The 23,900-nt window shown below is 45.9% G+C and overlaps 1 protein-coding gene across 2 annotated transcripts in view; it reads left to right on the plus strand.

Annotated features, from left to right (window-relative positions):
- zmp:0000000660 (arf-GAP with Rho-GAP domain, ANK repeat and PH domain-containing protein 2) overlaps window positions 1-23,900 on the plus strand; it is a 109,440-nt gene that overhangs the window by 31,301 nt on the left and 54,239 nt on the right. For both annotated transcript variants that reach the window (XM_029117473.2, XM_029117474.2), the window contains exons 9-11: window positions 7,753-7,928; window positions 16,191-16,297; window positions 23,282-23,481. In XM_029117473.2, the coding sequence (XP_028973306.1) occupies window positions 7,753-7,928; window positions 16,191-16,297; window positions 23,282-23,481 (483 nt within the window). The remainder of the gene's footprint in view (window positions 1-7,752; window positions 7,929-16,190; window positions 16,298-23,281; window positions 23,482-23,900) is intronic.

A 23,900-nucleotide genomic window follows, 5' to 3' on the forward strand; every position in this document is an offset into this window, starting at 1 on the left:
TCTTTTATACATAGTGTCTCTTTTTCATCCAACAGATAATCAACACAGGTGTCAGGTTCCCAAACTTTGGGGACTGAAACAAAAGTGTTGAATCGGGAGCTCATGTTAAACATGGGTCTGGAACAAGAGTTAAATAAGTTAAATAAGAGTGCAGCTAATGTGTGTAACACAAAACAATAACTCAAAGCTGGAACTAAGGGACGGGTGGGGACGAAAGCTTGTTTGGAGTGTTCAATAATCTGTCTTCCCTGGGCGATTAACTCTTTTTCTCCAGCTGCCCTTGGTCCTCGTATCAGGAATGTTTTGGTAGTTCCACAGTGCCATAGGTCCTCATATCAGGAATGTTTTGGTAGTTCCACAGTGCCATAGGTCCTTGTATCAGGAATGTTTTGGTAGTTCCACAGTGCCATAGGTCCTCGTATCAAGAATGTTTTGGTAGTTCCACAGTGCCATAGGTCCTCGTATCAGGAATGTGTTGGTAGTTCCACAGTGCCATAGGTCCTCGTATCAGGAATGTTTTGGTAGTTCCACAGTGCCATAGGTCCTCGTATCAGGAATGTGTTGGTAGTTCCACAGTGCCATAGGTCCTCGTATCAGGAATGTTTTGGTAGTTCCACAGTGCCATAGGTCCTCATATCTGGAATGATCTGGTAGTTCCACAGTGCCATAGGTCCTTGTATCAGGAATGTTTTGGTAGTTCCACAGTGCCATAGGTCCTCGTATCAGGAATGTTTTGTTAGTTCCACAGTGCCATAGGTTCTCATATCTGGAATGATTTGGTAGTTCCACAGTGCCATAGGTCCTCGTATCAAGAATGTGTTGGTAGTTCCACAGTGCCATAGGTCCTCGTATCAGGAATGTTTTGGTAGTTCCACAGTGCCATAGGTCCTCATATCTGGAATGATCTGGTAGTTCCACAGTGCCATAGGTCCTTGTATCAGGAATGTTTTGGTAGTTCCACAGTGCCATAGGTCCTCGTATCAGGAATGTTTTGTTAGTTCCACAGTGCCATAGGTTCTCATATCTGGAATGATTTGGTAGTTCCACAGTGCCATAGGTCCTTGTGTCTGGAATGATTTGGTAGTTCCACAGTGCCATAGGTCCTCGTATCAGGAATGTTTTGGTAGTTCCACAGTGCCATAGGTCCTCGTATCAGGAATTATTTGGTAGTTCCACAGTGCCACAGGTCATTGTATCAGGAATTATTTGATAGTTCCACAGTGCCATAGGTCCTTGTATCAGGAATGTTTTGGTAGTTCCACAGTGCCATAGGTCCTCGTATCAGGAATGTTTTGTTAGTTCCACAGTGCCATAGGTCCTCATATCTGGAATGATTTGGTAGTTCCACAGTGCCATAGGTCCTCGTATCAGGAATTATTTGGTAGTTCCACAGTGCCATAGGTCCTCGTGTCTGGAATGATTTGGTAGTTCCACAGTGCCATAGGTCCTCGTATCAGGAATGTTTTGGTAGTTCCACAGTGCCATAGGTCCTCGTATCAGGAATTATTTGGTAGTTCCACAGCGCCACAGGTCATTGTATCAGGAATTATTTGGTAGTTCCACAGTGCCATAGGTCCTCGTATCAGGAAAGTTTTGGTAGTTCCACAGTGCCATAGGTCCTCGTATCTGGAATGATTTGGTAGTTCCACAGTGCCATAGGTCCTCGTATCTGGAATGATTTGGTAGTTCCACAGTGCTGGCTTATCTAGACGATCTCCATGACACCCCTGCCTGGCTGGTTTTTATGGGCAGAGAAACAAGGGCAATTAGTGAAGACTGGTGGGCTCACTTGTTCTCTCCCGTGCTCACCGGGCAGGCTGGGGGTTGTCTACCGGGTCTGGATGTCTACAGGCAGCCCCAACGCCTCACGGTAAGTACCGGATTGGGATAGTAAGGCAATTCTCTTCTGTTGCCTCTACACCAAAATGTTTTCGGCTACACCGAAGGTTTTTCCTCAACACCGTAGGATTATCCTCAACACCTAAGCTTTTTCCTCAACACCGAAGCTTTTCCTCAACGCAGAAGGATTATTCTCAACACAGAAGCTTTTTCCTCAACAATGAAGGTTTATCCTCAACAACCAAAGGTTTTTCCTCAACACCGAAGGATTTGATTGTAAATGCTATTACTACAAGGTTGAAGTGTTGGACATTTACAGCTTGTGTTGGACATTTTTGTGTCGCCATTTAGAAATGACATTGGTTTTTCTACATAATCCCTCAATTTAAGGGCAACCACTTACTTGGGACAGTTTGCTTGATAGGTGTTTCAGTTGTGCAGGCGTAGGAGAACTACCCATGTCTAGTCTAGAATCTAGACTTTGTGTTAGCCTTTGGAGTTTGCTGTGGGTGTCGGTCAACATGAAGACCAAAGAGGTGTTAACAAAAGTCAAGGAATTCTTTACTACACGTGAAGCACTGGTGAGCGCATTTATCTTAAAACGAACCTTATCCTAATGCATAATATCCAGTGGACCACTGAGACATATATCAACATGTAAAATATTTTGGATGGGTTGTTTTGGATTTGGCATTTAAAGGTGACTCTGGGAACTGTCTTCATTGATGTGTCGGCTGCTGGTGGATGCAGGATGAATTCAAGTGGACAATAGTATGTTGTCTGCTACAGTGCAAGCCGATGCCTGTGGAACGTAATGCTAATATTCTGGACACAAGCAGGAACTGAAGATAGCTGCAGTACAGGCCTGGCAGAGCATCACCAGGGATGATACCCAGTACAGGCCTGGCAGAGCATCACCAGGGAAAATACCCAGTACAGGCCTGGCAGAGCATCACCAGGGAAAATACCCAGTACAGGCCTGGCAGAGCATCACCAGGGAAAATACCCAGTACAGGCCTGGCAGAGCATCACCAGGGAAAATACCCAGTACAGGCCTGGCAGAGCATCACCAGGGAAGATACCCAGTACAGGCATGGCAGAAAATCACCGGGGAAGATACCCAGTACAGGCATGGCAGAAAATCACCGGGGAAGATACCCAGTACAGGCATGGCAGAATATCACCAGGGAAGATACCCAGTACAGGCCTGGCAGAGCATCACCAGGGATGATACCCAGTACAGGCCTGGCAGAACATCACCAGGGAAGATACCCAGTACAGGCATGGCAGAAAATCACCAGGGTAGATACCCAGTACAGGCCTGGCAGAGCATCACCATGGAAAATACCCACTGAAGGCCAGACAGAGCATCACCAGGGAAGAAACCCAGTACAGGCCTGGCAGTGCATCACTAGGGAAGGAATCCACAGTCTGTTTTTTTTAAACAATTTGTCAGAAAATGCAGAAAGTTCTGAACTTTACATGGAGCCAGGTTTTTCAGTGTCCACCCCTTTTTCAAAGACGTGCCCACAGAGTCCGTACTTCATCAAGGTTTTGGTCAGTAACCCTGGTCAAACAGTTGGCTATGGGGTTACTTTTGTTTAAGGCTTTGCATTTTGCTTTGTGTTTCCCCGTAGGTAGTGTTGTTTATTCTGATTGATTAGATGTTCTAGTACAGAAGCTTCGGTATGGAACTGGAACAGGTTTATGAGCCGTGGAACAACCTCCCACACAACCACTCTTTCTCCCACTATAGTGGCTCCTTTTTTCTCCCTTTTCTCCTCTCTGTGGTCTCATTGTAGAGAGGATTCTTTTTACAAAACAATGTATTACAAAACAGTATTTCCAGATTTACATTCTTATTTACAGCATGGCCTGGGAGCAATTAGGGTAGACAGTGTTTTTCATTTGGTCGGCTTGGGGATTAGAACCAACAACCTTTAGTTTTCTGAACCAATGCTCTAGACCACTAGGAAACCCTACTGCCCCATGGATGGGATCTAGAGAGGGGGTGGAAGAGAGAAGGAAGGAGGTGAGAGAGGTGGGGAGGAGAGGAAATGCACAAGTAACTCTCTCCCAAACATACACACACACCTGACCTCTACAAAACCTTGATGTCAGTGTCTTAGCTGGTAATTCATCCCCCACCCCTTTCAAATCCCACTCCCGTCTCTCACCTCCCCCTCCCTCCTCTCCCCTCTCTTACCATCCCTTCCCTCACCTCCGCTCACTTACTTTCCTCCTCCTCCATCACCTCCCCTCACCTCCACTCACTTACCGTCCTCCTCCTCCATCACCTCCCATCAACTCCCGTCTCTTACCTTCCTCGTGCTCTATCACCTCCACCCCCCCCTCTTGCTTTCCTCCTCTGTCTTCCTTCACCTCCCCTCTCTTGCTTTCCTCCTCTGTCTTCCTTCACCTCCCCTCTCTTGCTTTCCTCCTCTGTCTTCCTTCACCTCCCCTCTCTTGCTTTCCTCCTCTGTCTTCCTTCACCTCCCCTCTCTTGCTTTCCTCCTCTGTCTTCCTTCACCTCCCCTCTCTTGCTTTCCTCCTCTGTCTTCCTTCACCTCCCCTCTCTTGCTTTCCTCCTCTGTCTTCCCTCACCTCCCCTCTCTTGCTTTCCTCCTCTGTCTTCCTTCACCTCCCCTCTCTTGCTTTCCTCCTCTGTCTTCCTTCACCTCCCCTCTCTTGCTTTCCTCTGTCTTCCTTCACCTCCCCTCTCTTGCTTTCCTCTGTCTTCCTTCACCTCCCCTCTCTTGCTTTCCTCCTCTGTCTTCCCTCACCTCCCCTCTCTTGCTTTCCTCCTCTGTCTTCCTTCACCTCCCCTCTCTTGCTTTCCTCCTCTGTCTTCCCTCAACTCCACTTCCATCCCTCTCCTCTCACTAAAATAGTTATTTTTACACCTGCCGGTTCATATCTCTTCTGTCCCCCCCCATCTCTCTCTCTCTCTCTCTCTGTTGCCCCTCTGTTGGAGTAACGAGGGAGGGCAGATCGAGGAGAGGACAGGAAGGAAGGCCCTGAATAAATCAACAGGCAAATAAGAGTCTCCCAGCCAGTCAGTCAGACAGGTAATGGAAGGAAGGATTCATGGAAGACCAGTAAAGTCTGGTGATGTAAGGAGCTGTGAATTATTAAAGTCTTTATGGATTATTAATCTAGGCTTGTTGCCAATTCATATGGCCGCGGATGGATTGGTCGAGGTCGTGTTAGCAGTTTTTTGGGGGAGGTGGGTAGAAAAGGGTGTATTTGTTTGTGTTTGCACGTTTGTGTACATTTGTGCACGTGTGTGTGTGTGTGGGTAAGAGAAAGGTTCACTGCTCACTGCTGCTGCTGTTTTAAGTTCTTCTGTGTATGTGTGTGTCTTTGTGTGTGTGTGTCTGTAAAGTACTTTTTGTTTGGAAAAATGTAAAAGATGACACACCCTTCTTCTTAGCCCCATAGTTTACCAATCTTAAAGTTCTGGGTCTTTCAAAGTTTTTACACAAGTTTGTGGTTAGCAGTTATGGGTTTGGCTGGCACAGGAGGTGGGGATTCAAGATGTCTCTTTTGAGGGTTGTACGTTGTCGGGAGGACCCCAGAATATATACGTGTGTGTGTGTGTGTGTGTGTATATATACACAACCCCGTTTCCAGAAACGTTTTGACGCTGTGTAAAATGGAAATAGAACAGAATGCAAAGATGTGCAAATCATTTAAACCCTTTATTCAATATAAAATAGTGCAAAGACAACATATCAAATGTTGAAAGTCTTTCACCGGTCTGTGAAAGACTTTGTGGGCAAATAGTTCAACAATTTAAGTATAATGTTTCTCATTTTTAAATTGCACCGGGTTTGGGGGTCTCATAATCTACGGTACATAATCTACGGTACATAATCTACAGTACATAATCTACAGTACATAATCTACAGTACATAATCGACTGTATATCATTAAAAGATTCGGAGATTCTGGAGAAGTCTCTGTATGCAAGGGACAAGGCTGAAAACCAATATTGGATGGCTGTGATCTTTAGGCCTTCAGGTGGCACTGCATTAGTGGAAATCATCTGTGGTGGAAATCACTACATGAAAATGAACACTTCCAAAAACCAATGTCTGTGAACACAGTTTGTCGCTGCATCCACAAATACAAGTTTAACTCCACAAATTCAAGTTTAACTACCATTCAAAGAAGATACCAGATATAAACAAGATCCAGAAATGCTGTCGTGTTTTCTGGACCCAAGCTCATTTAAAGTGGACTGAGGTGAAGAGGAAAACTGTCCTGTGGTCCGAGAAATCAACATTTTAAATTATTTTTGAGAATCATGGAAGCTGTGTCCTCCGGGCTAGAAAGGAAAGGGACCATTCGGCTTGTTATCAGCACACAGTTCAAAAGCCAACATCCGTAATGGTATGGTGGTGCAGTAGTGCATATGGTAGGGTGACTTGCACATCTGTGAAGGCACCATTAATGCTCAACATTATAAACAGGTTTTGGAGCAGCATATGCTGCTATCCAGATGACTGCTTTTTTTAGGGGAGGCATTGCTTATTTCAGCAAAACAACACCAAACCAAATTCTGCACATATTACAACAGCATGGCTCTGTAGTAAAAGAGTCTGGGGGCTAAACTGGCCTGACTGCAGTCTAGACCGGTCACCCATGAAAAAAAGTTGGGGCATTATGAAAAAACAATATGACAAAGGAGACCCTGAACTACTGAGCAGCTGAAATCCCACATCAAACAAGAATGGGAAAACATTTAACTTTCAAATCTACAGCATTTGGTCTCCTCAGTTCCCAAACGCTTACATAGTGTTGTTTAAAGAAGAGGAGATGCCACACAATAATAAACATGTCCCTGTCCCAAGTTTCTTGAAACGTGTTGCTGGCATTAAATTCAAAACACCATATAGTTTTCCTAAACAAAAACAGTTCACTGGTTTATGTTGTCATTGTACTAATTTCAGTTACATACTGTATATATACACACACATATTCATATACATATATATATATATATATATATATATATACACACATATACATACACTCACCTAAAGGATTATTAGGAACACCTGTTCAATTTCTCATTAATGCAATTACCGCAAATTGAACGCTTCTGTTCCTCACTCAAAACTTTCCTTCTCAACTTTTTTGGAAAGGGAAGAAAAAGGTGCAGTGGTCTCTTCATTGTTTCCGGAGCTGTATCTGTACTCTATGTAAATGTACAGTATGTCTCTATCCAGCTCAGCCAAAGTCATGTTTTCTTTATTGAGGCGGTTCATTTGCCTAAAGTAAAAATCCTCTCTCTTCTTTATCCCTCACTCCTGTCTTTCCTTCCCCTTTATCCCTCGCTCCTTTCTTCCCATCCCCTTTATCCATCTCTCTGTTTTTTCTTCTCCTCTCTTTTCTTCTCCTGTCTTTGCCAGCCAGGTGTTGTGTCCAGCTGTTGGGGGTGTGAGTGTGTGTGTGTGTGTGTCTCTGCCATGGTATGTATCTCTGGGGAGGGGTGTGGCACTGCAGGGACACGTGTTCCTCTGCCCGCGTCCCGAACATCCCCACTATCCACACAGACAGCACCTGAAATCGCCATCGTCATCAGTATTCTGACGCAAAGAAACGATCCGTTTATCCGAGTACCAAAGCGCTTTTCCAGGTCAAGTGTTAGACCACGGAGGACAAATAGTTTTTACTTTTGGGAAGAATTACGTGAAGTACAAATTCATTGTCATTCACATTACTAACACGTTGCTGTAGAAGGGTCACAACGAGGAATGGAGGGAGAGAATGTTTTTCGACTTAAATGAATCCCAGAGCCCCACAGCACCACCCAAGTTGTGTTGTTTTCCTTACCTGCATTGTTCTAATGTGTCATCTGTTATCTCTTCCTCACACACACGCACACACACACACACACACTCACAGGGGAGCGTCAGGATTGGGTCGTGGCTCTTCGGACGGGCATGCACACCCCCACCTCCGTTTCCCAGAAGCCCCAGACGTGTGGCGCCAAAAACGGCAACGTTGAGCTGAGAGGCTACAAAGGCAGAGTTCACGTGTCCCTCACGGGAACCCGGTTCCGACTCTGCAAATCAGAACAGGTACATCTGGGTTCTCTCTTTTAACTGGGGCGGCTGTCTTCAAGCTTAGAACCTAGTCCTACTCCTTGTCATACGCAACGTGTGATTTACATGAAGTTAAGTATACCATGGGGTGTTTTTTTTTTCTCCCGCTGACGAAATGATCGTTTCTTACATCCTCCGCAAAAATCTGAGAGGGCATGCGAAGTACATGACAGTGGCTGGGGGGTGGTCTGGGGGGGGGAGTCGTTTTAATTCAAAACTGGTCTGTTTTCTTGGCATCTTATTACTGGTTGTTTGGGTTTTATTTATGTATTTGCTTACGTGTGTTAATCTTATGGAATGAAGAGAGACACTGGAAATGAGAGTTTTTAGATGTAGGAGTAGACCAGAATCATTTGGATCTTGATAGAAAAAAACTTGGATAAGACCTTGCACTTTATGTCGGACGTAATATATGATTTCTCGATGATTAGCAGATATTACCTTCACTTTTCCACTGAAAAGGCTTTCAATTCTGTGGAATCGTACAGTGGTGAACCAAACGCCTGAAGGCTTTACGGGGGTAAGAATCACTCTCGAGCATGTATTGACATTTATGAGTCATGTCGGTACATCACGTAAGTGGTTAATCTGTGTTCCGTCCACGAAGAGTAGCCACTGCTTTTAACGTAGCTAATGGGCATCCAAATGAAATCCTGTTCCGCAACTCAACACAAGGACAGCCAGTGTTCGAACTGGTTACCAGGCATGGTTGTGGTCGTAAACACCAAGAACGATTCGTGGTGCCTTGTGATGCTCCACCTCCAAGAATCCTGCCGCTCTGATGATTGCCCGTTAGGGTTTCCATCCTTTTATGAACCACTGAAATACTTGGTTTGGACCCTGTTTCACTGAGAGCCATCGGATTAATTATTGTCATATTGTCACTACATGTGGGAACACATTGATCGATTTGCCACATTCCTTGTTCCTTACACTGTTCCTTTTGTTAAAGAACTTTGCAACAACTTCTGATGTTAAAAGGACTTTATAGTATTCATTTGATTGATTTGATTACACGTTACAGATTACAAATCCTGAAAGATGTCAACGCTATTCATGACCCGGATGTGCATATAGCCTTTACGGGCATCAACTTTACTCCTAACTCCCATGGAAATGAACAGTAAAGTCTGTTAACTCCGTATGATACCTGACTGTGAGATATTATTTTACTGTGTAAGCAATTAATGCATTTAAATCCTGCTACAGGACACTCTTCCCCTCTCCCCCTCCACACACACTCCTCCCCCCTTCCACACACACTCCTCCCCTCTCCCCCTCCACACACACTGCTCCCCTCTCCCCCTCCACACACACTCCTCCCCTCTCCCCCTCCACACACACTCCTCCCCTCCCCCCTTTCACACACACTCCTCCCCTCCCCCCTCCACACACACTCCTCTCCTCCCCCCTCCACACACACTCCTCCCCTCTCCCCCTCCACACACACTCCTCCCCTCCCCCCTTTCACACACACTCCTCCCCTCTCCCCCTCCACACACACGTATCCCCTCTCCCCCTCCACACACACTTATCCCCTCACCCCTTCCACACACTCCTCTCCTTCCGCACACACTCCTCCCGTCACCCCTTACACAAAAACCCCTCCCTTCTCCCCTTCTTTTACACACACACTCCACTCCTCTCCCCTTTCCACACACACACACACACACACACACACACACACACACACACACAAAAACTCCTTCCCACTCCCCCTTCCACAAAAAACGAATCCCCTCTCCCCTCTCAACAAACACTCCGTCCCTCTCCCCCTTCAGCAAACACTCCTCTCCTCCTTCCACACACTCTCCTTCGCTCTGTCTGTTGTTTTTTCATTATTTTGTCCATTAGCATGGACAAACATCTTCATCATCATTCTCTTTGGGTATCTCTTTGTGTCAACACGTTTCCACTAGCATAGAGAGGGAAAGGCGAGGGGGAGGGAATGGGAGAGAGAGAGAGAAGTATGGAGAACATTGCATTCGTCCTGCTAAAATGTTGAATCCCAAGTGTGGCATCAACACACCCTTAGCTGAAGTGAGAGAGATGGAGAGACGTTAAAAGAGGGATGAGAGATGAGGTGGAACGATAAGGAGAAGATGTAGTGAAGATGGAGAAAGAGAGAGGTGGAGAGAATCTGTAGCCCTGTTCTTGTTCACCGTGGAGTGGAGTGTTTAATCCAACACGACGAACAAGCTTTTGAAAACACCCACCCCACCACCCCCCGCCCCTCAAACGGCCAGCCAAGGGAGGGAAGTCTCTTTAAGGTCAGGCGCTGTGGTTCCCAAGGTAACACAAGGCCAAACTGACGGGGACGTGGAGAATTGTATATTGCTGGAACTAAAGGCTGCACCGGGCACCAGAACCCCAGCCAGGTACCCCCGGCCCAGCCCGCCGGGCCCTGACCGTGCCTCTGGAACGCTGGTCACATTGTGCCGTACAGTTTAACCAGGTTGCAACTGGTGGGGTCGGCATTCATTGTGTAAAGCCGTGGATTTGTCCAATACTTTGACATTTAAACGTTCCACTGAAATGTGGATTGGTGGGGTTTGGCTCGGTGGGTTGCCGTGGTATTCAGCCTGTGTCGCAGATCCTCGGGGAGACGCTCCCTGACTGCTACTGTATTGAACCGTGATTTTTAAGGTGGATCCTTCCCCTGACTGCTACTGCACAGAACCGTGATTTTTAAGGTGGATCCTTCCCCTGACTGCTACTGCACAGAACCGTGATTTTTAAGGTGGATCCTTCCCCTGACTGCTACTGCACAGAACCGTGATTTTTAAGGTGGATCCTTCCCCTGACTGCTACTGCACAGAACCGTGATTTTTAAGGTGGATCCTTCCCCTGACTGCTACTGCAGAGAACCGTGATTTTTAAGGTGGATCCTTCCCCTGACTGCTACTGCACAGAACCGTGATTTTTAATGTGGATCCTTCCCCTGACTGCTACTGTATTAAACCCTTTGGGGCCTAACCTCTTTTATTTCTGTTTCCCCCTACTTTTACATTTGGGCTCATAAACAATATGTAATGTTTATGGATCATCATGTATTTGGCATCAAATGATTCTAAATAACCTCAGCTAATATAAGCACGCATGTTAATGTACCTATAAGGTAGTATTTGAGTGAAAAATGCACTATCAATAAGTTATTTTAAAAAGCAAAATCAGATTTTTTCTATATATCATTGAATTCTGATCAGAACACAACAATTCGGAACATTTCTCCCAATACAAATGTTCTTTGCAAACCCCTTTTCTTTCACAAATATTCATTGTGTCACAATAAATGTGAACAGAACAATGAAATAATTCACATTTTGTGCAAGCAGTCCAATATGTTTATGACAGCCATAATTATTTTTCGATTTATCATCGATATCAGACCACATACATACAATTCTCCCATTCCAAATATTCAAAGCAGACAATATCTAAAATGATCACATTTGTATTACATTATTTCATGATCAATAGGTTATTTGATGTTACTTAAAAGTCCTATAATTGGACTCTGTTCTTGTTCTCCGGCGTTAGCATGTTTTTAGCATTCCTCCTTTTCTGGTAACTCACCTATCCAGCATGTAAAAACAGAAAAGGACTAGGGCTACATTGTGTAACAGTGTTTTTTCGTTTTTTGCCATTTTTTACTACTAATAATAATACTTATTAAGCTGTTGAAAACACATATCCTTTCTTTGTCTGTGCGCTGCACAAGTGTGCTCTGTTAGCATGCTACGTTAGCTTACTGTGTTTGCCTCTTTGTGTTCTAGTCACTGAGCACTAACAGAAAACTCATTATGTCTCACCCCCAAAACTTTTGATTTGCTAGAATACAAAACAGTTACCTTCCCCTGAGTGGGTAAAAGAAAATATTTTGAATAGCAACATCTTTCCATTGGTCGATTGTGCATTGGATACTGCCAAGCAACAGCCCATCCATTGGTCTGGTGCACTAGGGGTAGGTTGGATTTGGACTGGAGGACGACAACCAGGAAATGCCCCACGTAAACACAACTCATACGGCTCTTTTCAGCGGAATCTCAGGAAAACCACAAAGAAAACCGAATCTCACTATCATAATCTGTTTTGAAGATATTTTATTTTTACGACAGATTACGTCATTTTTTGGACCGCTCTGTCCTCCCCGGCGCCCAAGGTAAACCGTGATTTTTAAGGTGGATCCTTCCTCTAACTGCTACTGCATTAAACCATGATGTTTGAGGTGGATCCTTCCTCTAACTGCTACTGTATTAAACCATGATGTTTGAGGTGGATCCTTCCTCTAACTGCTACTGCATTAAACCATGATGTTTGAGGTGGATCCTTCCTCTAACTGCTACTGTATTAAACCATGATGTTTGAGGTGGATCCTTCCTCTAACTGCTACTGTATTAAACCATGATGTTTGAGGTGGATCCTTCCTCTAACTGCTACTGTATTAAACCATGATGTTTGAGGTGGATCCTTCCTCTAACTGCTACTGCATTAAACCATGATGTTTGAGGTGGATCCTTCCTCTAACTGCTACTGTATTAAACCATGATGTTTGAGGTGGATCCTTCCTCTAACTGCTACTGTATTAAACCATGATGTTTGAGGTGGATCCTTCCTCTAACTGCTACTGTATTAAACCATGATGTTTGAGGTGGATCCTTCCTCTAACTGCTACTGCATTAAACCATGATGTTTGAGGTGGATCCTTCCTCTAACTGCTACTGTATTAAACCATGATGTTTGAGGTGGATCCTTCCTCTAACTGCTACTGTATTAAACCATGATGTTTGAGGTGGATCCTTCCTCTAACTGCTACTGTATTAAACCATGATGTTTGAGGTGGATCCTTCCTCTAACTGCTACTGTATTAAACCATGATGTTTGAGGTGGATCCTTCCTCTAACTGCTACTGCATTAAACCATGATGTTTGAGGTGGATCCTTCCTCTAACTGCTACTGTATTAAACCATGATGTTTGAGGTGGATCCTTCCTCTAACTGCTACTGTATTAAACCATGATGTTTGAGGTGGATCCTTCCTCTAGCTGCTACTGCATTAAACCATGATGTTTAAGGTGGATCCTTCCTCTAACTGCTACTGTATTAAACCATGATGTTTGAGGTGGATCCTTCCTCTAACTGCTACTGCATTAAACCATGATGTTTGAGGTGGATCCTTCCTCTAACTGCTACTGCATTAAACCATGATGTTTGAGGTGGATCCTTCCTCTAACTGCTACTGTATTAAACCATGATGTTTGAGGTGGATCCTTCCTCTAACTGCTACTGCATTAAACCATGATGTTTGAGGTGGATCCTTCCTCTAGCTGCTACTGCATTAAACCATGATGTTTGAGGTGGATCCTTCCTCTAACTGCTACTGCATTAAACCATGATGTTTGAGGTGGATCCTTCCTCTAGCTGCTACTGCATTAAACCATGATGTTTAAGGTGGATCCTTCCTCTAACTGCTACTGTATTAAACCATGATGTTTGAGGTGGATCCTTCCTCTAACTGCTACTGCATTAAACCATGATGTTTGAGGTGGATCCTTCCTCTAGCTGCTACTGCATTAAACCATGATGTTTGAGGTGGATCCTTCCTCTAACTGCTACTGCATTAAACCATGATGTTTGAGGTGGATCCTTCCTCTAACTGCTACTGCATTAAACCATGATGTTTGAGGTGGATCCTTCCTCTAACTGCTACTGCATTAAACCATGATGTTTGAGGTGGATCCTTCCTCTAACTGCTACTGCATTAAACCATGATGTTTGAGGTGGATCCTTCCTCTAACTGCTACTGTATTGAAAAGTGATTTTTAAGTTGGATCCTTCCCCTGACTGCTACTGTATTAAACTGTGATTTTTAAGTTGGATCCTTCCCCTGTCTGCTTGCTACATTTGTCCCACTGTATGTTTACAGGTTATTTAAATATACATGTGAGCAATATGGTGCCTGGAGAGAAGAGTTTTTTTTCCTTTCCTTCTCTCCACCCCGCTCTTCCTCCACCCCCCCCATCCCTGCTCCCCCCCACCCCCCATCCCTGCTCCCCCCCCCCCCCCCCATCCCTGTTGATTTAATTGGACAGGGCAGGAGGCCACGACACTTATTGGCGAGGTAACTAGCAGTCAGGCCGAATCGGGCCGCTAACAGCCGTGTCTGTAATTGGCTACTGAGAGGGATGACAGCCATTAGATGGCCGACACGCTCGGCCCGCTGGACGCGCACGCGCACGCACGCCCCAAAACACCCTTTACACGGAGATGTCCTCGTTTCGCAACGCTGTAGACAACCCGTAAAAGGGCAGTGGATCGCGCTTCAGATGAGGTGGTGCTGGATGCTGCGCGTTTCGTGCCTCAGTGGTCGGCCTGATGTCAGCTGTGACGGAGGGAGACGGGGACTGGTGACGTCATACCTCAGTAATCAATTGAATGGATGGTATATGTGTGTGTACATATTCACTTCATGTGCTCAAGTTCTTATTTACTAGAGTGACGTATTCTCTCCATCCTGTCTTTCCTTTCTTTATCCGGTCGCTGTCCTCCCACAGTCCTTCCTTTCCTCCCTCCTCTCTCTCCCTCCTCTCTCTCCCTCCTCCCTTTTGTACATCGTCTTTCCGTTATATTCGATCTCTTCTTTCCTGTTCTGTTGATGGAAAATGTGTTGGAAATGTGTTGGAAATGTGTTGATTAATCAAAGGGCAGACTGTCGTGTGAATACTTTCTTCCTCTCTCTATCCCTCTTTCCCTCTCAGTCCCTCTTTGCCTCCCCGTCCCTCCCCGTCTCCCCTTATGCCTCACAACTGTCCAATTAAGCTGTATTCATGCGAGATGCATCCTGAAAACGGCGTGACCCTCTCCTCATCTCCCCCGTCCATTTGGGAAAAGCGCCTAATCAACAAAGATGGTGTCAATTAATTTCCCCCTTTGTTTGTGGTAATGAGAATAAACTCTGTCGCTTTGCTCGGAGTTGATTTACCAGGTCACAGTGACGATGTTATCCTGCAGCCTGTTTCAACAGTCAGGATACATTGGAACGGGGCCTGTTTATTCTCCCCTACTTCAATACCTCCCTACCCTCTCCATCTCTCCCCCCCCCCTCTCTCTCTCTCTCTCGCTCTCTTGGGGTGGGATGGAAAAGCATCTCTTCTCTGCCGTGTGAAGATGGCGGCTGTTGTCTTCCAGCATTGTGTCCCAAAACAGACGAACAATCAAAGACATCTTGAGTTAGTTTAGTATCCTAGTCCACGCGCGCTCGCGCGCACGCTCACAAGCACGCGCGCGCGCACACTCACAAGCACCCACGCGCTCGCACGCACAACACGCGAGCAAGAAAGGAAAGGAACAATACAACTGTTATATCTCGGTGCAAAGCCCCCTGGGAAATAGGGCGCAGGGGCCTGACATTAAGTGGCTGTCGATCTCTCTGGTGCGCACCGAGTTTGTTTTCATTAGACCAAACAATGACTGGGTCTGGTTGGAGAGGCCAGATTTAGTTGTAATGATGTGATATTCCATCCCCGATACGCTGTTCAGGCGCGACCCGCTGAGTGTGAGGTGATGCCGATCTATAGGCCCATTATAAAGCAGCTATTACAAGGCCTCCCTTAGGTGCGGTTTTGCATCGGCAGGCTTTTTTTCCCCCCGTCTAAATTCTCTTTTAGCACAAAACCACAAGTCTAAATTACTCTGAGCAGTAGGATGAGACAGGACCTTGATGAAGACTGGAAGTAAAATTGATTGAAAGATAATGCAGGTACGATAAAAAATAAAAATAAATGACGACCGGGTCAGGCGTTTATCACTGTGGCCAATACGTTACGTTTTAGTCATTTGGCGGACAATCTCACAGCTACCGTACATTTGTCTCAGGACAGCCAGACTGGCCGACCAAACAGCCCTTTAATTGTACGTTTTACTCAATGAATTGGCGATGGGGGGCTAGGAGTGGGGATCATTTCAGAGGTTTGCTGGGAACCGGGGAGGAATCTGACCGTTGGGTTCGGTCACCGTGCCCTCCAGATTTAGCGGGGCGTAAACCTATGTGAGCGGGGTGTTCTCCAGCGTCTGATGTTTCTTGGCACTCTGGACGGGTCACGGCTTGATGGAGAGGTCTTGGAGCCGACAGGTCACCCCCCAGGGCTCGGCCGTGGTGGTCGGCTTGCAGCTCGCTGCGCCACCGGAGAGCCGCCTTAAGAGGGATTTTAAAGACGTTTGGGGTTTGTGTGTCTTGCAGGACTTCAGAGCTGGTCTTGGCATAGCCCTGGTTGACCTAACGGGTGCCAGCCTTGAAGATACGGACAGGAGGAGCTTCGAAATCAGCACTCCCTTTAGAAACTTCTGGTGAGTGTGTGTATGTGTGTGTGTGTGTGTGTGAGTGTGCGGAAAATATATCGGCCAAATAAAAAATGCATGTCACGCCAATTAAATGCATTGCAAAATGCAATAGAAAATAAATAAATTGGCCAATGTATCTGAAAGCCCCCCCAGAATATACATTCAACTGTATTTAGTTATGTGTGTATATTTTTGGTCTGGGATTGGCGTCGGTGTTACCTCTGCGAGGGCCTAGCCACTGTAGGGAGAGCACTCCAAAGACGTGTTGTTTGATCAGCGTTCACCATGTGGATGTGTTGCTTTCATGTTGCTCACACAACCGCGGCTCTCAAGACGACTCCTTCACAGGTGGGTTCTGTCTGGGACGCGAACCTCCTCTCTCCTTGTTAGCGTAGCTCCTCCCTATTAACTGGAAAGTTGTCCCAGTGTTTAGGCCGGGTGTCGTTGTATGAGACAAACGGGTGGTAAGGTCACTGTTGTTGATATGATTCATACGTATGTTTTTTTTTGTTTGTTTTTTTATCCTTGGAATACTAACTGGTCTGTTTAAAGTAATAAAAAATAAAAAAATATGCTTTGATGTGAAAAAAAACATCAAAGTTCAAACATGGTCACAACGCTAAGGCGACCTGGAAATGTCATGATTGAATACAGCAGTGAGAAGAGTGAAGGGCGAGTGTGTTAATGAGCAGACATGTGTCATGGTGAATATTGTGTATTGATACCAGAGCCGCTGTTGTTTGAATTCAAATGCTATTTGGCAGTGAAACGGCCGCCAATCTTGATCTCAATTTCACCTTGGAATGCAACGTTATACATGGAGGCTTAATAAGAACGGAAAGTTGTCTTTGACTCTACGACGGTCACCTGAAAATGCCTTCTCTCTCCTTCTCTCTCTCTCTCTCTCTCTTAATTTGTAAAACAGACTATTACCTGATTTTTCCATATCCCCATTCTTTCACCACCGATGGTGAAGCAAAGCAAGAAGAACACCACAGGGCAAATATATCCCGCCATTAAAAACAATGAAACAACTCACAGAGTGAGTCTTAACAGCTTAAAGAGATTAAATGAGTTTTATCTAAATCCCAGGTAGAAGTTGCCGGCGGGGCTGTAATCGATTCGATCCAGGGAGCCCCCTGAGGCTCCGCGCCACCTCATCAGGACGTAACAATCAGGAGCTGGCTGTAATCTCACACTGCTCTTTTTAGCACAAAATCACAATTATTCCCAGCACTTTATAAAACCCACTCAGAAACGATCTCGGCCATTAAGGATGGAGAGGGAGAGACAAACAGATCGATCTGTCATACACCCTAGGTTGAGAAACAAAAAAAACAAAAACACACCTACCGCGCGGCAAGAATCCAAAAGAAAATAAATATATAAATACAACGGCAGAGAGCAAATAGAAACAACTAACAGTTCCCCCCCACCCCCTTTTTGTCTGCAGCAGTTCGGCTGCAAATGGGTCATTAAAAGACAAGCAAACACACTGCTTGTCAATTCTTGCTGTACTGGGCCCAGGGTCCTGACCCGCAGTCAGTCCACACCAGGGCTTCATCTCAGCGTCTGCGACCCTCCCGGGTGGATTTGTAAAAACAAATTCAAAAAATAAAAGATCAGTAATCAGGGACGTTTTGGAAAACCACCGTCGTGCTGTTGCATGCAGCAATGCAGTCATCCTCTAATGAGTGTGTGTGTGTTTGCGCGCTTGATCGAGCGACACACACTGAAATGCGTAACGTGACTGGCGGGGAAACGAAGCAACACGGCGGAGAACAGTGAACAGGGCATCGAATTTCCACTTCCTGTTCGGCGTCCTCTTCCACTTCCTCTTCGGCGTCCTCTTCCAATTCCTCTTGGGTGTCCTCTTCCACTTGCTCTTCGGCGGCCTCTTCCACTTCCTGTTCGGCGTCCTCTTCCACTTCCTCTTCGGCGGCCTCTTCCACTTCCTCTTCGGCGTCCTCTTCCACTTCCTCTTCGGCGTCCTCTTCTACTTCCTCTTCGGCGTCCTCTTCCACTTCCTCTTCGGCGTCCTCTTCCACTTCCTCTTTGGCGTCCTCTTCCACTTCCTCTTCGGCGTCCTCTTCCACTTCCTTGTACGCTTCCGCTTTGTTTTCCTTCCGCTTCGCCGCCACCACCTCTGCCACCTCGGTCAGTCGTCGTAAAGCGTTTTTGAAGAGTCCGCGTTAATTAGCTTATTTCCGTGCAGCTGATATACAAGGATAATGAATGATGACATCGCTGACATTGTATTTACTGTGATGAACTGTGTCCGAAGTGAATTTACGCTGGCGTGTTTGAGACGTACCACGCAGAATTGCGGCCTGTCAATCGCTGGAAATTGAGCATTACGCCTGCGCGCTGCACGGACCTTTTGTGTAGTTTATTACAGTTTTCAGTCTTGCGAAACTCCGGGAGGGCTCTCTATCATAAATGTGGTGCACGCTACCTCAGAAGGTGGCGTCTCGAGCTATTGTTATACCCGCAAAACTGCACAGCAAAATAATCCAGCGTCTCGAGTCTTTTTTGATACGTCTCAGAAAGAAGGCCTGAGTCACTGCTCCTGGTTCGCCTGCATCAGGGTTTCTCAGACTCCAACCCACTGCTCTGTACTGTCCTCCACTAGGGCTGTAGCGCGCCGCGTGGTTCAGGGAGCTCCTGCTGGTTCGCGTGAGGACCCGAATTGGTACATTCAAAAAAAGTGATTTATCGTTAGCTACGCTGTGTTGAATGCCTCTTTAATACATCTGAATGAGCTGACAAAAAAACACTTTAGGCTGCTCTGTTTCAATGTCGTAATCTAGCGTATAAAGACTGCTGGCGCTTTTCCCGTTGTTTTTTCTGCAAGCTGGACACGAGGAGAACCGGGGCGTTCCACAAGGCCCAATGGGGGTGGTGAGTAACCGAGATTGGAGAGTCCTCCAGCTTCGTGCACATCTCAGGTTTGGCAGCATTTTGGCTTTCCAGTGGACCACAACATGATGGACAAAGAGTTGTTGATAAAACCTTAACTGTGTTTTGACACTGCTTGATGAAAAGTAGCTTATGCAGCTGCTAGCAGCTTGGCACATGTAAACCTGCACCACCTCAGTATGAATACCCCGAAACACAAAAAAAAAACACACCTAGGGCTGCAACAACTAATCGACCAAAAGGAGAATGTTGGTCATTAAAAATTGTTGGCAACAAATGTCATTATTGATTTTTTTAGGTATATGTACGACATGGCTAAAAACAGAAACATTTGAACACTTTTGTACTTAGTACTGGGACCTGATCTCAAAAGTGTCTGCTTTTCATATCAGTTTGGCATCGTGCCGTAACTTGCGTGTTGAAGTGAAAAATCTTTCTTGCCAAGTGCATTGTTATTGAGACCCTCCCTTTTCTTCTGCGGTATTGGAGGTTGTTGTTGTTCACCTTCTTCTTCTGTGGAATTGGAGGTTGTTGTTCGACCTTCTTCTGCGGTATTGGAGGTTGTTGTTAACCTTCTTCTTCTGCGGAATTGGAGGTTGTTGTTCGACCTTCTTCTGCGGTATTGGAGGTTGTTGTTAACCTTCTTCTTCTGCGGAATTGGAGGTTGTTGTTCACCTTCTACGGTATTCGAGGATATAGCTCACCGTCTTCTTTACAGTATTGGAGAATGTAGTTCACTACTTTCTACTTTCTTCATCTTCTGTGGTTTGAAGGCTGTAGTTCAGGTTCTGATAGGAGCAGTCATCCCTGTGGACCTTAGAAAACAGGAAATAGGAGAGCACCTGACCTCGGCCAACCTCCACTCCGGTATGGATACAGCTGCTACTGTTGCTTGGTTGGAGTCGTACCACCACCCCACCCTCTCAACAGTGGAGAGAGGTTACCATGGAAACCACCCACTGAACTTCATCCCAGCAGAGAGAGAGAGAGAGAGACTGACTTCACCCACAGCCGAAATGTGTGCAAAGCAATAGACATGTTAAACAGCTTTGGGGGGTGAGGATGCACTCTGTCTTAGTCGGGCTTGCTGTGCCGGGTCGGTAGTTGTCTCGCTGGGAGCCTAATGAGTGAGACATGGCCAGATTAAATGACAGCATAGAGGCAGTCTCGGATGACTCCCAGTCGCTTTAGGCCCTGATAGGCACCCAATTTGGGAGCTCTCCCTCTCACAGCCTGGGAGAGTGGCAGGAGGTAGAGGAGTGTTTGTGTGTCTCAGTATTAACGCAGAGTGGAGAGAGAGAGAGAGAGAGAGAGAGAGGGAAAAGAGTGATGAGAAGAGAGAGAGAGAGGGAAAAGAGTGACGAGAGAGTGAGAGAGAGAGAGAGAGAGAGAGAGAAAAGAGTGACGAGAAGAGAGAGAGAGAGAGAGAGGGAAAAGAGTGACGAGAAGAGAGAGAGAGAGAGGGAAAAGCGTGACGAGAAGAGAGAAAGAGAGAGAGGGAAAAGAGTGAGGGAAAAGAGTGACGAGAAGAGAGAGAGAGAGAGAGAGAGGGAAAAGAGTGACGAGAGAGAGAGAGAGAGGGAAAAGAGTGACGAGAAGAGAGAGAGGGAAAAGAGTGAGGGAAAATAGTGACGAGAAGAGAGAGAGAGGGAAAAGAGTGAGGGAAAAGAGTGACGAGAAGAGAGAGAGAGAGAGAGAGGGAAAAGAGTGAGGGAAAGAGTGACAAGAAGAGAGAGAGAGAGAGGGAAAAGAGTGAGGGAAAAGAGTGACGAGAAGAGAGAGAGAGGGGGAAAAGAGTGAGGGAAAAGAGTGACGAGAAGAGAGAGAGAGAGAGGGAAAAATGATGGAAAAGAGTGACGAGAAGAGAGAGAGAGAGGGAAAAGAATGAGGGAAAAGAGTGACAAGAAGAGAGAGAGAGAGTGGGAAAAGAGTGACGAGAAGAGAGAGAGAGAGGGAAAAGAGTGAGGGAAAAGAGTGACGAGAAGAGAGAGAGAGAGAGAGAGAGAGAGAGAGAAAAGAGTGAGGGAAAAGGTTGAGGGAAAAGAGTGACGAGAAGAGAGAGAGAGAGAGGGAAAAGAGCGAGGGAAGTGACGAGAAGAGTGAGAGGGAAGAGTGACGAGAAGAGAGAGGGAAAAGAGTGAGGGAAGAGTGACGAGAAGAGAGAGAGAAGAGAGAGATTGTTCACTCTGAGCATTTTGTTATTGCTGAATATTTCTGAAAATGCTGGTTATTGTTGTTCTTGATGTCACCTTAAATGGGGCTGCTACCGTGTAGACTCCTTACTGTACCTTTAACTTTGGCAATATGGTTGTAATAACTGTCATGCTAATAAAGTTGAATTGAATTGAATTGAGAGAGAGAAGACAGAGGGAAAAGAGATAGAAAGGAAAGAGCGAAGTAAAAGAGAAGGAATTGAGAGGAAAGAAAGACAAGAGTGGGAAGGGAGAGGGAGACAGGAAACAGGGATATGAGAGAAGAGAGAGATGTAAGAGGGGAGACAGTGGGAAGGGAGTTGTAGTAGTGATGCAAAGTAGAAATGAAACATAGTGCATGTGTGTTTCGGGCGTTGCTAGACACACTTTTGAATTTTATTTTGCACACACACACTCAGGGAATTGAATGGCTGATATTTCAATGCCATCACCAATGTTCTAATTCTTCCTCAGTTTTTCATCTATTTTTATCTCCCTCTCTCTCTAATGTGAGAAAAGTATCCCAGTGTTTCCCACTGGTATCTAGTATCACAAGGTCTCCACCTGCCCTGTGACCTTGAGATGATAGTATCTAGGATCACAGAGATCTCCACAAGGCCTCCACCTGCCCTGTGACCTAGAGATGATAGTATCTAGGATCACAGAGATCTCCACAAGGCCTCCACCTGCCCTGTGACCTAGAGATGATAGTATCTAGGATCACAGAGGTCTCCACAAGGTCTCCACCTGCCCTGTGACCTAGAGATGATAGTATCTAGGATCACAGAGATCTCCACAAGGTCTCCACCTGCCCTGTGACCTAGAGATGATAGTATCTAGGATCACAGAGATCTCCACAAGGCCTCCACCTGCCCTGTGACCTAGAGATGATAGTATCTAGGATCACAGAGGTCTCCACAAGGTCTCCACCTGCCCTGTGACCTAGAGATGATAGTATCTAGGATCACAGAGATCTCCACAAGGTCTCCACCTGCCCTGTGACCTAGAGATGATAGTATCTAGTATCACAGAGATCTCCACAAGGTCTCCACCTGCCCTGTGACCTTGAGATGATAGTATCTAGGATCACAGATATCTCCACAAGGTCTCCACCTGCCCTGTGACCTTGAGATGATAGTATTTAGTATCACAGAGATCTCCACAAGGTCTCCACCTGCCCTGTGACCTTGAGATGATAGTATCTAGGATCACAGAGATCTCCACAAGGTCTCCACCTGCCCTGTGACCTAGAGATGATAGTATCTAGGATCACAGAGATCTCCACAAGGTCTCCACCTGCCCTGTGACCTTGAGATGATAGTATCTAGGATCACAGAGATCTCCACAAGGTCTCCACCTGCCCTGTGACCTAGAGATGATAGTATCTAGGATCACAGAGATCTCCACAAGGCCTCCACCTGCTCTCTGGCCAGTTTGATGTAATGCAATATTTATTGAATGTTTGACTGCTATATTTTACAGAAAACTACATGCATGCTTTTAAAATATTTTTTTACAATTAAAAGTATAAATTTACATTATTTTAGGGAGTAATGATATTCCTGTCCTCAGTACAAAAAAAAATGCGTACTTAAATACATGAGTACTCTTGTTCCTGCTTCCTGCTTGGTTGGCCAATATGGTGTACTGGGTTCTTTGGTCAAACTCTATTGGTCAGTTGTCCAAAATGCACTGGTTAATTGGTCAAAATGTGCTATTAATTTAATCAAAATGTACTGGTTGATTGTTCAAAATGTACTGGTTAATAGGTCAAAATGTACTGACTAATTGGTCAAAATGTACTGGTTAATTGGTCAAAATGTACTGGCAAGTTGGTCTGTCCGATAACTAGGTATGAACAGAAATACTGTGGTTGCAGCTTCACTGCTGAGTCAGAAACGGAGAAAGAGGAGTGGATCGAAGCAGTCCAGGAAGCGATAGCTGAAACGCTCTCCGATTATGAAGTGGCTGAGAAGATCTGGTTCAACCAATCCAACAGGACCTGTGCGGACTGCCGTGCGCCACAGCCGGAATGGGCCTCCATTAATCTGGGCGTTGTCATCTGTAAGAAGTGTGCAGGTAATGAAGACCACACACTCTGAGACGTCCGCAACGCCACAAACACAACGTCTCTGAAAGTTGCGTGTATTTGTTTTCTCCCTCTGGACTTCTGCCCTTAGGCTCAACATCCCCTCTGCTTCTTCCGTCTCTTCATATCTTCCTCCACAACGGCCCCCCCCTCTTTTGTCTTCCTTCTTCCTCCTCTTCTCTCCTCCTTCCCTTCCTCCTCCCTCCGCCTCCTCCTCCGTGCTTCCACTCCTTTTCTCATTCCGCTGCTCCTTGTTTGTCGCTAACTGATTGATAGACTCTGTTGAACACGAAGATGGAGCTTGACTTCCTGACTCACTTTCCCAAAGGAACAGGGGGGTGAACAGATGGTGAAACCGTCACTGCTGGAGGAAAGAATACGAGGGGGGGGGGGAGTGGAGGGGGGGGGG

Source organism: Esox lucius, chromosome 24 (assembly GCF_011004845.1).
Source record: "Esox lucius isolate fEsoLuc1 chromosome 24, fEsoLuc1.pri, whole genome shotgun sequence".
Lineage (NCBI taxonomy): Eukaryota > Metazoa > Chordata > Actinopteri > Esociformes > Esocidae > Esox > Esox lucius.